General features: G+C 45.5%; 1 protein-coding gene across 1 annotated transcript in view; it reads left to right on the top strand.

The window, feature by feature from the left end:
• sgip1a (SH3GL interacting endocytic adaptor 1a) overlaps nt 1–17,904 on the top strand; it is a 111,651-nt gene that overhangs the window by 91,097 nt on the left and 2,650 nt on the right. The window contains exons 13-22 of the mRNA XM_039001741.1: nt 1,683–1,819; nt 2,101–2,257; nt 3,811–3,870; nt 7,849–7,908; nt 9,894–10,005; nt 10,257–10,412; nt 10,805–10,940; nt 11,184–11,386; nt 11,634–11,698; nt 17,641–17,805. Coding sequence (XP_038857669.1) covers nt 1,683–1,819; nt 2,101–2,257; nt 3,811–3,870; nt 7,849–7,908; nt 9,894–10,005; nt 10,257–10,412; nt 10,805–10,940; nt 11,184–11,386; nt 11,634–11,698; nt 17,641–17,805 — 1,251 coding nt within the window. The remainder of the gene's footprint in view (nt 1–1,682; nt 1,820–2,100; nt 2,258–3,810; nt 3,871–7,848; nt 7,909–9,893; nt 10,006–10,256; nt 10,413–10,804; nt 10,941–11,183; nt 11,387–11,633; nt 11,699–17,640; nt 17,806–17,904) is intronic.

Here is a 17,904-nt window from a genome sequence, read left to right as displayed (position 1 = left end):
GCACATTAAAAGGCAAGTACAGTGGACAAATCCAGTTAACAACCCAAATAGCACTGTATCAAAATGCACATTAAAAGGCAAGTACAGTGGACAAATCCAGTTAACAACCCAAATAGCACTGTATCAAAATGCACACTGAACACTGAACAGGCAACCATGGGACTGGTGTGTGTTGTGTTTCACTGGAATTATTCAGCTCAGTAGCAATTCAATCAAACATAATGTTCTGTAAACAGGAAACCAGGTTAACCAATCATTATTCCAGAATGTACTAGATGTTCTTGACTCTGTCGTCTGGTCAGTTTTTTGTTTTCATGTTCAAGGATCTCCCCAGATTGTAATGTTCTAACTCTCTGGACGGTGATGTCATGATGTTCTAACTCTCTGAACAGTGATGTCATGATGTTCTAACTCTCTGGACGGTGATGTCATGATGTTCTAACTCTCTGGACGGTGATGTCATGATGTTCTAACTCTCTGGATGGTGATGTCATGATGTTCTAACTCTCTGGACGGTGATGTCATGATGTTCTAACTCTCTGGATGGTGATGTCATGATGTTCTAACTCTCTGGACGGTGATGTCATGATGTTCTAACTCTCTGGACGGTGATGTCATGATGTTCTAACTCTCTGGATGGTGATGTCATGATGTTCTAACTCTCTGGACGGTGATGTCATGATGTTCTAACTCTGGACGGTGATGTCATGATGTTCTAACTCTCTGGACGGTGATGTCATGATGTTCTAACTCTCTGGACGGTGATGTCGTGATGTTCTAACTCTCTGGACGGTGTTGTCATGATGTTCTAACTCTGGACAGTGATGTCATGATGTTCTAACTCTCTGAACAGTGATGTCATGATGTTCTAACTCTCTGGACGGTGATGTCATGATGTTCTAACTCTCTGGACGGTGATGTCATGATGTTCTAACTCTCTGGACGGTGATGTCATGATGTTCTAACTCTCTGGACGGTGATGTCATGATGTTCTAACTCTGGACGGTGATGTCATGATGTTCTAACTCTCTGGACGGTGATGTCATGATGTTCTAACTCTCTGGACGGTGATGTCATGATGTTCTACCTCTCTGGACAGTGATGTCATAATGTTCTAACTCTCTGGACAGTGATGTCATGATGTTCTAACTCTGGACAGTGATGTCATGATGTTCTAACTCTGGACGGTGATGTCATGATGTTCTAACTCTCTGGACGGTGATGTCATGATGTTCTAACTCTCTGGACGGTGATGTCATGATGTTCTAACTCTCTGGACGGTGATGTCATGATGTTCTAACTCTCTGGATGGTGATGTCATGATGTTCTAACTCTCTGGACGGTGATGTCATGATGTTCTAACTCTCTGGACGGTGATGTCATGATGTTCTAACTCTCTGGACGGTGATGTCATGATGTTCTAACTCTCTGGACGGTGATGTCATAATGTTCTAACTCTCTGGACGGTGATGTCATGATGTTCTAACTCTCTGGATGGTGATGTCATGATGTTCTAACTCTCTGGACGGTGATGTCATGATGTTCTAACTCTCTGGACGGTGATGTCATGATGTTCTAACTCTCTGGACGGAGAGTGATGTAATGATGTAACGGTGATGTAATGGTGATGTAACGGTGATGTAATGATGTTGTAACCCAGATGTCTTCTTGTCCCCATACAGGAGCATCCTCTCCGGCTCGTCCTGCTACACCGTCAGCTCCATCAGCGGTTTTCAGCAGCCCCAACCCGCCCCCTCCCCCTCCACGCCCCACCTCACGACCCAAATTGCCCCCTGGAAAACCCAGCAAGGGGGACATGGTATGTGATATCGTCCATCTCTATTTACACTGTCCTTAAACAGAAACAACAACAGCTCAAATCCCGCCTCAAAAAGCACACTCCCCCTCTTAAGATGTTTATACTGTATGGTACCTCCATATCTTGAGATATCTGTACTTTACATTTTTTTATGGTTTCACTTTTAGCCCTCCAAAAATGTATGCTGAACTGTGAGGGTGTCTGAACATAAAAACAGTGATACTATTAAATCCTGTAATCTCTCTCTCTCTCTCTCTCTCTCTCTCTCTGTGTCCCCCCAGAGCCGGCCCTTCAGTCCCCCGGGCAGTCACTCGTCCAGCCCCCCTTCCATTGCCCCCCTGGCCCGGGCCGAGAGCACTTCCTCTATCTCCCCCAACAACTCCCTGAGTGCAGCCACCACCCCCACCGTCGGTAAAAATCTCACCCTTTCTGTGTCAGGTGTGTGTACACCATCATCTCCTATCTCTATCTGTGCTAGTGTGGTTATTTGTGCTACTGTGGTCGTCTGTGCTGTGTTGCCTGTGTGGTTTGGTCAATTTCTGCTACTGAGATGGCCGCATCCATTTAAATTCCATTCAACGGGGAATGGTAGTAGGTGCCAGGCGCACTGGTTTGAGTGTGTCAAGAACTGCAACACTGCGGGTTTTTCACACAGTTTCCTGTGTGTATCAAAAATGGTCCACCACCCAAAAGACATCCAGCCAACTTGACACAACTGTGGGAAACATTGGAGTCAACATGGGCCAGCGTCCCTGTGGGAAGCATTGGAGTCAACATGGCCCAGCATCCCTGTGGGAAGCATTGGAGTCAACATGGGCCAGCATCCCTGTGGGAGGCATTGGAGTCAACATGGCCCAGCATCCCTGTGGGAAGCATTGGAGTCAACATGGCCCAGCATCCCTGTGGGAAGCATTGGAGTCAACATGGTCCAGCATCCCTGTGGGAGGCATTGGAGTCAACATGGCCCAGCATCCCTGTGGGAAGCATTGGAGTCAACATGGGCCAGCGTCCCTGTGGGAAGCATTGGAGTCAACATGGGCCAGCATCCCTGTGGGAGGCATTGGAGTCAACATGGTCCAGCATCCCTGTGGGAAGCATTGGAGTCAACATGGTCCAGCATCCCTGTGGGAAGCATTGGAGTCAACATGGCCCAGCATCCCTGTGGGAAGCATTGGAGTCAACATGGTCCAGCATCCCTGTGGGAAGCATTGGAGTCAACATGGTCCAGCATCCCTGTGAAAAGTTTTCGACACCTTGTAGAGTCCATTCCCGACAAATTGAGGCTGTTCTGAGGGCAAAGGGGGTGCCCGAAGGTGTTCCTAATGTTTTGTACACTCAGTGTATATCTGCTCGAGTACAGTATTCACTCAATGTATTACACTGCATTTCTGTGAATGTGGTATAGAATTTTCAAGAGTAAAAATGCCTAATAAGTCATAATGTAATGGTTATATATACTATAACCATTCACTCAGCTAGGGGAAAATGAACCTACAGTACAGTATATTACAACATAATACAGGCCGTCATAAGGAACATATGGTATTAAACCCAAAGAGCGACATTGTAAATCATCACTTAATTGAAGCATAATATGGTAAAGGTTTGCTGGGTATTTACTGTTTTGTTAGATACACAAAGCAATATGCATGCGTCATATTTTCGTTAGATAAATAAGGAGAACAGTAGAAAATATGATTTGCAACCTAAGTAGGCTTAGCGAGCGGAGAGCCCACAATTGAAGTGCTGATCATACCTTGTGTTTCGCATCCCATTGATTTTTTCCTCAACATTTTTCATCCAGCCATAATTTTGGAGTTCACAACATGCCCTCCATACTTTGACACTGTACGTTTTTAATTGTCACCATTGTTTCTTACATGGTTTTATTCCTCAGTTAGATTTCTCCTTTGTTTTGATTTGTGTTTGTTTTGTTTTTGCTCTTGTCTTTGTCCCTTTTTCATTTGGGCTGTCGCTTGACGTGATGTCAGAAGATGATGCATTTGTAGACAAACTGCCTACTTTTGGGAGGCCCTTTGATTCTCTGGCAGGTACAGTATAGTGTGGATGAAGGGAGGGGGGCTATCTGAGAGGAAGGGGCTGGGGGTGGGACCTGGAAGGGGTCCGATGATGCCTATTTACCCATGATGATGTCATACGTCATCCGTCCATGAGAATGTTCTTGCTTTGTTAGTTTTTGTCAAGCCGTCTCAGAATGGATAGCAGCCATCCTGTGAGGGGAGTAGATGTTGAACTGAGACATTGGAGTACGCCACAGATTACATTTTCATTTTTTTACTTTGATAAATGGTGAAACACCTCTCTCGCTGTCTATCTTACTCGCATACTCTCACATCAAAGTATCCCAAGGATACTTTTTTCAGAAAGCTGAAATGCCATGCATCTCTTTTTCATCTTCCCAAACCGGCATCTTTGGCTGTCCTGCCGTCATCGCCACAGCAACGTCCCTGTTTTGTATGATAGTAATTGTGTGTGTACTGTATGGAGAGCACTGTGTTTTCAAGCATGCTGTTAATCTGCAGTCTGCAGTGCTGTGTGTGTGTGTATATGAGTGTGTTCATGTGTATTAAGAGTGTAGCCTGTCTGAAGAGCTTCTGTGGCATCGAGATCCAGACACACAAACACACACTCCAGGGGCGTCATTTCAGCTAAACCTAGGATATGGAAAAGTAACAGGGGGAGGGTGGGGGGGGTATTCCTCCGAGGCATTGAAGCTAATTTACTGCATTTCTACACAATTTAAAAACTCTCTAATGCAATTTGGAGAACAGCAAAAACAAGCAAAATTTCCTCCAGCCATTATCACCTTGTTGCTGTAGCTTCATTCACTTCAGTCAATAGGGAACTTAACATTCTACAAGAATTAGCTGCTACGCACTAGCTCAGCACCGGGATAACATTTCCAGTTTGGTTACATGTCAAGTCAAACAGCAGTTACCTATCTAAAGCGATCTACTACAGCCATATTTACCTCTGCACTGTTTTGTAGAAAAAGTCATGCTGTTCCCTGCAGCTGCGTCCATGTACTCTCCATAAAGCCAGCCAGCCATACAATCATCCTTCCCTCCCGCTCCCAGGCGTCCGCATGGTCCTAAATTCTGCTAAACTGCAGGATTGTAGCAGCCTATTTTAAATAGTTGGTGTTGAGCTAGGGTATGGTGACTGCCCTGACACACACACACACACACACACACACACACACACACACACACACACACACACACACACACACACACACACACACACACACACACACACACACACACACACACACACACACACACACACACACTGTGATACAGACAGAGCATCTTTTGAAGTCTGGAAGGAAAATTAGTGTCTCCAGACAGTTGATAATTATTGTGCCACCTTCTCCTCAACACTCAGAACAACACAGGCAGACAGACAGACAGACAGACAGACAGCTTCCAAACCTCTCACCCTGACCCCCATCTACCCCCTTCCCTCTGTCCCAGATCGCCTCTTCTCTCTCACTCCACCCCATGGGAACATGTTTCTCCACTACACTCCGCTCCACTACACTCTGCTCCACTACACTCTGCTCCACTACACTCCACTCCACTACACTCCGCTCCACTACACTCCGCTCCACTACACTCCGCTCCACTACACTCCACTACACTCTGCTCCACTACACTCCACTACACTCTGCTCCACTACACTCTGCTCCACTACACTCTGCTCCACTACACTCTGCTCCACTACACTCTGCTCCACTACACTCTGCTCCACTACACTCCACTACACTCCGCTCCACTACACTCCGCTCCACTACACTCCGCTCCACTACACTCCGCTCCACTACACTCCGCTCCACTACACTCCGCTCCACTACACTCTGCTCCACTACACTCCGCTCCACTACACTCCGCTCCACTACACTCTGCTCCACTACACTCTGCTCCACTACACTCTGCTCCACTACACTCCGCTCCACTACACTCTGCTCCACTACACTCTGCCTCACTACACTCTGCTCCACTACACTCTGCTCCACTACACTCTGCTCCACTACACTCTGCTCCACTACACTCCGCTCCACTACACTCCGCTCCACTACACTCCGCTCCACTACACTCCGCTCCACTACACTCCGCTCCACTACACTCCACTACACTCTGCTCCACTACATTCTGCTCCACTACACTCCGCTCCACTACACTCCACTACACTCCGCTCCACTACACTCTGCTCCACTACACTCCACTACACTCCGCTCCACTACACTCCACTACACTCCGCTCCACTACACTCCGCTCCACTACACTCCGCTCCACTACACTCCGCTCCACTACACTCTGCTCCACTACACTCCGCTCCACTACACTCCGCTCCACTACACTCCGCTCCACTACACTCCGCTCCACTACACTCCACTACACTCCGCTCCACTACACTCCGCTCCACTACACTCTGCTCCACTACACTCCGCTCCACTACACTCTGCTCCACTACACTCCGCTCCACTACACTCTGCTCCACTACACTCCGCTCCACTACACTCCGCTCCACTACACTCCGCTCCACTACACTCCGCTCCACTACACTCCGCTCCACTACACTCCGCTCCACTACACTCCGCTCCACTACACTCCGCTCCACTACACTCCGCTCCACTACACTCCGCTCCACTACACTCTGCTCCACTACACTCCACTACACTCCGCTCCACTACACTCTGCTCCACTACACTCTGCTCCACTACACTCCACTACACTCTGCTCCACTACACTCTGCTCCACTACACTCTGCTCCACTACACTCCACTACACTCTGCTCCACTACACTCTGCTCCACTACACTCTGCTCCACTACACTCTGCTCCACTACACTCTGCTCCACTACACTCTGCTCCACTACACTCTGCTCCACTACACTCCACTACACTCTGCTCCACTACACTCTGCTCCACTACACTCTGCTCCACTACACTCTGCTCCACTACACTCTGCTCCACTACACTCCACTACACTCTGCTCCACTACACTCTGCTCCACTACACTCCGCTCCACTACACTCTGCTCCACTACACTCCGCTCCACTTCACTAACCACCCCCATCAGAACACCTGCCCACTATTCTCTAGTGTCTTCACCCACAGTCATCCTTCACTCAATCCATCAACTCCAGCCATCTATTCACTACACCCAAAGGCCCCAATCACACCCTAAGCAGTCGCACCTTAACTCTGATCCGTTCGACCAACTCCCCTCCTCCACCAATGGTTTTACCCTTATCACTGCCCCCTGGTGTATGTCATCAGGTTGATTTGTTTTATATTTGGATCCCCATTAGCTTTTGCAGAAGCAGCAGCTACTCTTTCTGTGGTCCACAGACAGTCCAACAGCCAAGCTCCATCTGTATTGAAAGACAAAGCATGACACAAAAACCGTTAGAATATTAGCATTAGGACAGGAGGATGTGATTTAAATGGATTCATGTAATGGTAATGAAGGTTTTCTATAGCAGTGTGTAGATGAGTATTGTATGACAGGTGTCATTCCCAGTCAGTCCTCCTCCAGGCTTGGCTTTTTCTCTCCATGTTCCAAGAGACTCAACAATACCATCCACCAACAGATACCTAACTTCACCTGGTCCAACCTCCAACCCCCTCCCACGCACCCACACGTGACCTTTTCACACTACTGAGCCGAGCTGTACTAAGCTTATCTGGCGTGTCCAGTTGCTTCCTGGAACCATGCTGGAAAGGACAATGTGGAAAGAATATGATCTGAGCCTGCACAGTAAGGTTCGGGTTGGACTATAGTGTGAAATGACCCACAGACACACAGGGTCACGCACAATTTGTTCCTGTCCTGTCCTGGCAGTGATTTGGCTTGCTGTGCCATGCACCCCTCTTTACCCCACCTCACCTCACTGTGTTGTGTGATGGACCTGCCATGTGACTCATGCTACTGTCCTTCTCTCTTCCTCCTCCTCTCACCCACCCTCCTCACCCACTCTCCCTCCTCCCTGCCCCACCACAGAGAATGACCAGCCTTCCCTGGTTTGGTTTGACAGAGGGAAGTTTTATTTAACCTTTGAAGGTAAGTTGTGTCTGCACAACGGCTAACTGCAGTGCACACACTCACCCGGGGTCACCCAGGCCTCATCTGTGCAAGCTTCTCCTCTAACTCCTCCCCCCTCCTTTATCTCCTCCCCCTCCTCTAACTCCTCTCACTCCTTCAGTCATGGCCACATCTCACTCCCTCCAAGCGAACTGCTGCGCCCCTCTACATCCAGCCCTCTTGTCTTATTCCTCACACTCCTCCTCCTCGCGTCGTCATTCGTTCTCATTTCACATTTCCACAAGTCTGCCGTTTCCAAAAAGATCATCAAATCAAATCAAATTGTATTGGTCACATACACATGGTTAGCAGATGTTATTGCTAGTGTAGCGAAATGCTTGTTCTTCTAGTTCCGACAGTGCAGCAATATCTAACAATTCCACAACAAATACCTAATGGAATAAGGAATGGAATGGAATAAGAATATATAAATATAAATATATGGAGCAATGACAGAGAGGCATAGGCTACGATGCAATAGATAATTTAGAATACAGTATATACTGTACATATGAGATGAGTATGATATGTAAACATTATTAAAGTGGCATTATTAAAGTGACTATTGTTCCATTTATTAAAGTGGCCAATGATTTAAAGTCTGTATGTAGGCAGCAGCCTCTGCGCTAGTGATGGCTGTTTAACAGTCTGATGGTCTTGAGATAGAAGCTGTTTTTTAGTCTCTCGGCCCCAGCTTTGATGTACCTGTACTGACCTCGCCTTCTGGATGATAGCGGTGTGGACAGGCAGTGGCTCGGGTGGTTGTTGTCCTTGATGATCTTTTTGGCCTTCCTGTGACATTGGGTGCTGTTGGTGTCCTGGAGGGCAGGTAGTTTGCCCCCGGTGTTGCGTTGTGCAGACCGCACCACCCTCTGGAGAGCCTTGCGGTTGTGGGCGGTGCAGTTGCAGTACCAGGCGGTTATACAGCCCGACAGGATGCTCTCAATTGTGCATCTGTAAAAGTTGGGGGTTTTAGGTGACAAGACAAATTTCTTCAGCCTCCTTATCATTGATCGTTCTTCATGTACTTTACTAATCTCTGTTTTTGTCATTTTCTTTTTTGTGTAGACTCACTCTCTTTGGTCTTTTGGGTTTGGATATTGATCTCTCTCTCTGATTTTGTCACAATGACTCAGCATCAACAGTATGTCTGGGATACGCATGTCCTCTCTCTCTCTTTGTAAAACTATTTTTCATTCTTTATTTCTGTCGGTCTTCTCAGTGCTTTTCAGTGTTTCTGAAACACAACAAACCTTCTCATGTAGCTGGCTTTATTAACCCTCCTACTGTAAATATAGTGAAACCTGAAATTGTACAACAATGTCCAACAGTCTTGAGGGACTTCACATCGATGTACAGTACATCCAACATTTAATTTAACAAGGTAATGGGATATCATAGGAGCTAAACCCACCCACACATCATACACAGGTATTGGTTCTCATTTCAATTACATAGATATGTGACAATGGAGTAGTGGCCTGAGGGAACACACTAAATGTATTGAGTAAAGTGTTACGAAATGTAATATTATAAATTGTATATAACTGCCTTAATTGTGCTGGACACAGGAAGAGTAGGCAGCTAATGGGGATCCTTAATAAATACAAAATATGAATACAGTGATTCTCTCACACACTCTTTGGTTCTCCATCTTCATCCATACATGGCTGTTGAGAGATGGAGAGTTAGGGAACAGAAAATAGAGGGTGTAGTACAGGAAGTGGGAGGAGTCTAAAGGACAGAGATGTAGTGGAGCAGCCAAGAGAGGGATGAGAGAACAGTAGTAGCTTTGGTGGTTTGTGAGGACTATGGACATGGGTTGTGTTTAATGCTGAAAGTCTTCCTTCTCTCTTTCTGCTTTTCATTCTGTCTCTCTCTCCAACATTTTTTTGTCTGAGTGAGTCTCTCTCTCTCCCTCCTTTCTGTATTGCTATTAAATGTGTGTGTGCTGTCTGAAACAGGCTGCTCCAGGGGACCCAGCCCTCTCACCATGGGGGCCCAGGACACCCTTCCGGTGGCGGCAGCTTTTACTGAAACGGTCAATGCCTTCTTCAAAGGAGCCAACCCTAACAAGTAGGTCCACTCAAACACGTTAGGAGATGTCTCTCACTGTATGCACCCTCTCTTTCTCCCCCCTTTTTCTCTCCCTCTCTGTCTCTCTCTGTCCCTTTCTATATTTCTACCAATTCTCTCCACTCTCTCTCTTACTCTTTTTCCCTCTGTCCATTTCATTTCTATGATATCTCTCTCCTTGCTTTACTCTGTTCTCCTCTTTCTCATCCTTCGGACGCTCTAACCTCGTCCTCCCGGGTCCCTGTCAAAAGGTGTGTTGTGAAGATCACAGGCGAGATGGTGCTGTCGTTTCCAGCGGGGATCACACGGCACTTTGCCAATAACCCGTCCCCTGCCGTGCTAACCTTCAGCATAACCCACTACAGCTGGCTGGAGCATGTGCTGCCTAATCCCCAGCTACTCTGCTGGTAAAGACCACTATAACACCCCTCACACAACTCACTACGCCCTGTAGCATTTAGAACATGTGACATTGAACGCCTAAAATCATACTGTAACAAAACAATCCACCCGTCCAGTTCTGACTGGGCTCTGAGTCACTGTGAATTCATCCCAGTGGTCTGACTAACCACCTCATTCCAAGGTTATTCTGCACTCTCACGTGTAAAATGCATCAGAGTTGTTGTTGTTATATAGCACTCAGTATCTGTTTGCAATCTCTGCACTGCAATAGTCCTGACCTCTGTGTAGTAGATACAAAGATAACTTGTACTCTGTTGTCTATGTGTTGACTAAAGTTTAGATGGATCAATCATGACATTAGATAATATGATAAAATACATATTGTGTGCCCACATAGTGACACCGCCACAACACCCAACCCTGACTGCAAGACCTTCTGGGTGAACATGCCAAACCTGATGACCCATCTAAAGAAGGTGGCCGAGCAGAAACCCCAGGCCACATACTACAATGTGGACATGCTCAAATACCAGGTGAGCTGAACTATGTTCTACTATAGAGATACAGAAACCAATACCAGGTCAGCCCATCTCTCTGTCTGCAACTGGTACTAGATTATAGGCTGATCCATAGAGATCAAGTCTTCTTTCTGTGACCAAGGTTGACCCATTTAAAACCAGATATTTAAAGTCTGTCCTGTCCAGTCTGTATCCATAGTTACTATTCCAGTTTAATGTTATTATGCATTCTTTCCTCTGTATTGTTTTTGTGTGCAGGTATCAGCGCAGGGCCTCACGTCGACCCCCCTGAACCTGGCAGCCAGTTGGCGTTGTGAACCCACCAGCACGGACCTCCGAATAGACTACAAGTACAACGGCGGCTCCATGACAACGCCCGTGGCGCTCAACAACGTCCAGTTCCTGATCCCCGTAGACGGAGGGGTCACCAAGCTACTGGCTGTGCTTCCCCCCGCCGCATGGTAAGACCGAATAGTATACTTCATGTCAGAACTGTATACAATACATTTCTATTGAATTAAATTCACTTAATTTGATCATTAAAAGTTGAAGGCTGCTTCAGTCGGAGACATCCCATGGCTCCATGGCTCAGCCCTGTGGTGAAGACATTCATTTTTCGGGTTTGAAAAGGCCCGTTTCCCAGACCCAGATTAAACCTATTCCTTGCTTTTAGAGAGTAACAGATTACATTTGATTCTGTTCTTCCAGGAATGCAGAGCAGCAAAGAATCCTGTGGAAGATTCCTGATATTTCCCAGAAATCTGAAAATGGAGGTAAATAACCTTGTTTATACCCAGGAGGAATCAGTAATGCCTTGTTATCATCTTCTCCACTAAAGTACTAATCAAAAATCATTTTTGAAGTCGCGTCATGACAACAACAGGCTCTAAGGGCTTGAAACACATCAATAACGTTTGCCTGCCGAGAGTACTTGCGAACTAAGTGCAAACCGATTTTACATGTAGAATCGCGCAAAAATGTCGGCAGTCGATCAGTAGATGAACGGGAGATCCTTATTCGGTGTGATGTGTGTGACCCTTAATATCAATAAAATTAAAACAAATGTATTTATAAAGCCCTTTTTACATCAGCCGATGTCACAAAGTGCAGTCCAGAAATCCAGCCTAAAACCCCAAACAGCAAGCAATGCAGATGTAGAAGCGCGGTGGCTGGGAAAAGCTCCCTAGAAAGGCAGGAACCTAGGAAGAAACCTAGAGAGGAACCAGGCTCTGAGGGGTGGCCAGTCCTCTTCTGGCTGTGCCGGGTGCAGATTATAACAGTACATGGCCAAGATGTTCAAACGTTCATAGATGACCAGCAGGGTCAAATAATAATAATCACAGTGGTTGTAGAGGGTATAACAGATCAGCACCTCAGGAGTAAATGTCAGTTGGCTTTTCATAGCTGATCATTCAGAGTTAGAGACAGCAGGTGCGGTAGAGAGAGAGAGAGAGTCGAAAACAGCAGGTCCGGGACAAGGTAGCACATCCCGTGAACAGGTCAGGGTTCCATAGCCGCAGGCAGAAGAGTTGAAACTGGAGCAGCAGCACGGCCAGGTGGACTGAGGAAAGCAAGGAGTCATCAGGCCCGGTAGTCCTGAGGCATGGTCCCAGGTCTCCGGGAGGGGAGGGAGAGGGAGAGGAAGAGCGAGAGAATTAGAGGGAGCATACTTAAATTCACACAGGACACCGGCTAAGACAGGAGAATTACACCAGACTGACTCTAGCCACCCGACACACAAACTATTGCAGCATAGATACTGTAGGCTGAGACAGGAGGGGTCAGGAGACACTGTGGCCTCATCCGACGATACCCCCAGACAGGGCCAACCAGGCAGGATATGACCCCACCCACTTTGCCAAAGCACAGCCCCCACACCACTAGATGGATATCCGCAAACCACCAACTACCCTGAGGCAAGGCTGAGTATAACCCATGAAGATCTCCCCCACGGCACAAACCAAGGGGGCAACAACCCAGGCAGGAAGATCAGGTCAGTGACTCAACCCACTCAAGTGACACACCCCTCCTAGGGATGGCATGGAAGAGCACTAGTAAGCCAGTGACTCAGCCCCTGTAATAGGGTCAGAGGCAGAGAATCCCAGTGGAGAGAGGGAAACCGGCCAGGCAGAGACAGCAAGGGCGGTTCGTCGCTCCAGTGCCTTTCCGTTCACCTTCGCACCCCTGGGCCAGACTACACTCAAATATTGGACCTACTAAAGAGATGAGTCTTCAATAAAAACTTAAAGGTTGAGACCGAGTCTGCGTCTCTCACATGGATAGGCAGATCATTCCATAAAAATTGAGCTCTATAGGAGAAAGCCCTGCTTCCAACTGTTTGCTTAGAAATTCTAGGTACAATGAGGAGGCCTGCGTCTTGTGACCGTAGTGTACGTGTAGGTATGAACGGCAAGACCAAATCAGAGAGATAGGTAGGAGCAAGCCCATGTAATGATTTGTAGGTTAGCAGTAAAACCTTGAAATCAGTAATATGGTCAAATTTTTGGGTTCTAGTCAAGATTCTAGCAGCCGTTTTTAGCACTAACTGAAATGTATTTAGTGCTTTATCCGGGTAGCCGGAAAGTAGAGCATTGCAGTAGTCTAATCTAGAAGTGACAAAAGCATGGATTTGCTTTTCTGCATCATTTTTGGACAAAAAGTTTCAGATTTTTGCAATGTTACGAAGATGGAAAAAATAGATCCTTGAAATATTCTTCATATGTTCGTCAGAAGAGAGATCAGGGTCCAGAGTAACGCTGAGGTCTTTCACAGTTTTTTTTGAGACGACTGTACAACCATCAAGATTAATTATCAGATCCAACGTAAGATCTCTTTGTTTCTTGGGACCTAGAACTAGAACTAGCATCTCTGTTTTGACTGAGTTTTTCCACATTTTTCCACTTCCAGGGAATGCAATTTTGGGGCTTCACCATGTTTCATCAAAATGTACAGCTGTGATCGCCTGCATAGCAATAAAGGTTAACATTATGTTTCCGAATGACATCAACAAGAGGGTAAAATATATAGTGAAAACAATAGTGGTCCTAAAACGGAACCTTGAGGAACACCGAAACTTACAACTGATTTATCAGGACAATCCGTCCACAGAGACAAACTGATATCTTTCCAACAGATAAGACCAAAACCAGGCCAGAACTTGTCCATGTAGACCAATTAGGGTTTCCCAATCTCTCCAAAAGAATGTGGTGATCGATGGTGTCAAAAGCAGCACTAAGGTCTAGAAGCACGAGGACAGATGCAGAGCCTGGCTTGTGGATGCCCTATTAAGACACTTTATGTTGGTGTTTCCTTTATTTTGGTAGTTACCTGAATGTTTGCCTTATAGGGCTGATTTAGCTATGGATGGATACATTTGTGTTTTTCCGTCCAGATGAACAGACCCTTTTAATAATGACATTACCTTTGACTTACTGTACATGACGTTTGGCCTTTGCCCCATTTTACTCACTCTTGCCCCCTTCTGTCTGGAGATGGTTCCAACAGTCATAATGATCAGAGATGAGTTAAAGAACCATAGAATTAGGAATTAAAATACTAGAATGGACATGAACCTTCTTATGATGGGATAAAGGTCAGCCATTTTGGTCAGGGAGTTGGTCAACCATGGTTTGCCAGTGCTGTGATAAGATATTGTATAAAATAATGAATTTGAAGAATGTATTAGCTAGCTAGCCAGACAGTTTTAGAGCAATGATTCCATGAATTTGTCAAATTAACTGCTAATATGCCAACATTCCATTAAAATAATGCAGTCAATCAACTATACGCTGGCTGAAATCAGTTGATGATAGGACTTAGACAAGTTGTAAATGCAACGCGTACTGATATTGTATCATATAATAGCACTCACAGCTTTCCAAGAAAACACAAATGTAGACATTTATGGTCTGTTTACATATATGTTAGAGGCTATTTAGACAGAAAATTGGTATAAAACCCATAAAAACTTTATTTGTAATCATATGACAATGTTTTAGGTGGACTAATTCTATTTCACAATTTCTGATATAACATATGCCTTTTATTTTCCTGCGTAAGTAAAATCAGGATTATGCCTCTACAGCCATTCATTCCAATTAGACTGGTTTGGATTTCTCCCTGACCAATATGGCTGCCATTTTCACCCCATTCTGGAACTTTGAGGGTTTATGACATAGCTCCTCTAGTAATTTAATAGGATTTCTATGTAAAGAACAGGCAAGTATTCAAGATCTACCTTGTCCCGGACCTGCTGTTTTCGACTCGCTCTCTCTACTGCACCTGCTGTCTCTAACTCTGAATCATCGGCTATGAAAAGCCAACTGACATTTACTCCTGAGGTGCTGAGCTGTTGCACCCTCTACAACCACTGTGATTATTATTATTTGACCCTGTTGGTCGTCTATGAACGTTTGAACATCTTGGCCATGTACTGTTATAATCTCCACCCGGCACAGCCAGAAAAGGACTGGCCACCCCTCAGAGCCTGGTTCCTCTCTAGGTTTCTTCCTAGGTTCTTGCCTTTATATTGAGTTTTTCCTAGCCACTGTGCTTCTACATCTGCATTGTTTGCTGTTTGGGGTTTTAGGCTGGGTTTCCTTGTAGCACTTTGTGACATCTGCTGATGTAAAAAGGGCTTTATCAATACATTTGATTGATTGATATCATGCTGTGTGCTGTGGAGAGACAGGTTTGCATGTTTGTTTGTGTGCCTGTGTACGTGTGTGATGTACAGTACCAGTCAAAAGTTTGGACACACCTACTCATTCAAGGGTTTTTCTTTATTCTTACAATTTTCTACATTGTAACACAAGGAATCATGTAATAACCAAAAAAGTGTTAAACAAATCAAAATATATATTATATTTTTGATTCTTCAAAGTAGCCACCCTTTGCCATGATGACAGCTTTGCACACTCTTGGCATTCTCTCAACCAGCTTCATGAGGAATGCTTTTCCAAAAATATTGAATGAGTTCCCACATATGCTGAGCACTTGTTGGCTGCTTTCCCTTCACTCTGCGGTCCAACTCATCCCAAACCATCTCAATAGGGTTGAAGTCGGTGATTGTGGAGGCCAGGTTATCTGATGCAGCACTCCATCACTCTCATTGGTCAAATAGACTTCCAGCAGACCAGATGCTGCTGGAAGTGGAGTTGGAGGGCCGGTAGGAGGCACCCTTTCCTCTTGTCTAAAAAAATACCCCAATGCCCCAAGGCAATATTATTGCCCTATGTAGGGTGCCGTCTTTCGGATGGGATGTTAAACGGGTGTCCTGACTATCTGTGGTCACTAAAAGATCCCATGGCACTTATCGTAAGAGTAGGGGTGTTAACCCCGGTGTCCTGGCTAAATTCCTAATCTGGCTCTCATACCATCATGGTCACCTAATCATTCCCAGCTTACAATTGGCTCATTCATCCCCCTCCTCTCCCCTGTAACTATTCCCCAGGTCGTTGCCGTAAATGAGAATGTGTTCTCAGTCAACTTACCTGATAAAATAAGGGTTAAATAAATACATTAATAAAAAATAGCCCTTACACAGCCTGGAGGTGTGTTTTGGCTCATTGTCCTGTTGAAAAACAAATGATAGTCCCGCTAAGCGCTAACCAGAAGGGATGGCGTATCCCTGCAGAATGCTGTGGTAGCCATGCTGGTTAACTGTGCTTTGAATCCTAAATAAATCTCAGACAGTGTCACCAGCAAAGCACCATCACACCACCTCCTCCATGCTTCACGGTGGGAACCACACATGCGGAAATCATCCGTTCACCTACTCTGCATCTCACAGAGACACGGTGGTTGGAACCAACAATCTCAAATTTGGACTCATCAGACCAAAGGACAGATTTCTATCAGTCTAATGTCCATTGCTCGTCTTTCTTGGCCCAAGCAAGTCTCTTCTTCTTATTGGTGTCCTTTAGTAGTGGTTTCTTTGCAGCAATTTGACCATGAAGGCCTTTGACCATGATGGCAGTCTCATCTGAACAGTTGATGTTGAGATGTGTCTGTTACTTGAACTCTGTGCATTTATTTGTGCTACAATCTGAGGTGTAGTTAACTCTAATGAACTTATCTTCTGCGGCAGGGGTAACTCTGGGTCTTCCTTTCCTGTGGCGGTCCTCATGAGAGCCAGTTTCATCATAGCGCTTAATGGTTTTTGCGACTGCACTTGAAGAAACTTTCAAAGTTCTTGAAATGTTCCGTATTGACTGACCTTCATGTCTTAAAGTAATGATGGACTGTCGTTTCTATTTGCTTATTTGAGCTGTTCTTGCCATAATATGGACTTGGTCTTTACCAAATAGGGCTATCTTCTATGTAACACCCCTACAAGAAGGAAATAAATTCCACAAATAAACTTTTAACAAGGCACACCTGTTAATTTAAATGCATTCCAGGTGACAAAATGAAGCTGGTTGAGAGAATGCCAAGAGTGTACAAAGCTGTCATCAAGGCAAAGGGTGGCTACTTTAAAGAATCTCAAAGAATCTCAAAGAATTTGTTTAACACTTTTTTGGTTACTGTGTGTTATTTCTATGTGTTATTTCTTAGTATTGATGTCTTCACTGTTATTCTACAATGTAGAAAATATAAAAAATTAAGAAAAACCCTTGAATGAGTAGGTGTGTCCAAACATTTGACTGGTACTGTATATGCATGTGTATGTTTGTGCAGTATATTTAACCTTTGTCCCTCTCTGTGACGTCCCCAGGCATTGGCTCATTGTTGGCACGGTTCCAGCTGTCGGAGGGCCCCAGTAAACCCTCTCCCCTAGCGGTCCAGTTCACCAGCGAGGGCAGCACTCTGTCAGGCTGTGATATAGAACTGGCTGGGCCAGGGTACCGCTTCTCACTCATCAAGAAGAGGTTCGCTGCAGGTGAGACACAGCCTTTCTTCACTTACTCTGCTAAACAGAAATAATGTCACCTAAATTTATTATGGAGTGCATCCCATCCTTCACAAAATATCAGAATAA

Source organism: Salvelinus namaycush, chromosome 10, assembly GCF_016432855.1.
Source record: "Salvelinus namaycush isolate Seneca chromosome 10, SaNama_1.0, whole genome shotgun sequence".
NCBI lineage: Eukaryota > Metazoa > Chordata > Actinopteri > Salmoniformes > Salmonidae > Salvelinus > Salvelinus namaycush.
Note: the sequence above shows the minus strand (reverse complement) of the source record. Positions and strands in the feature narration are given on the sequence as shown.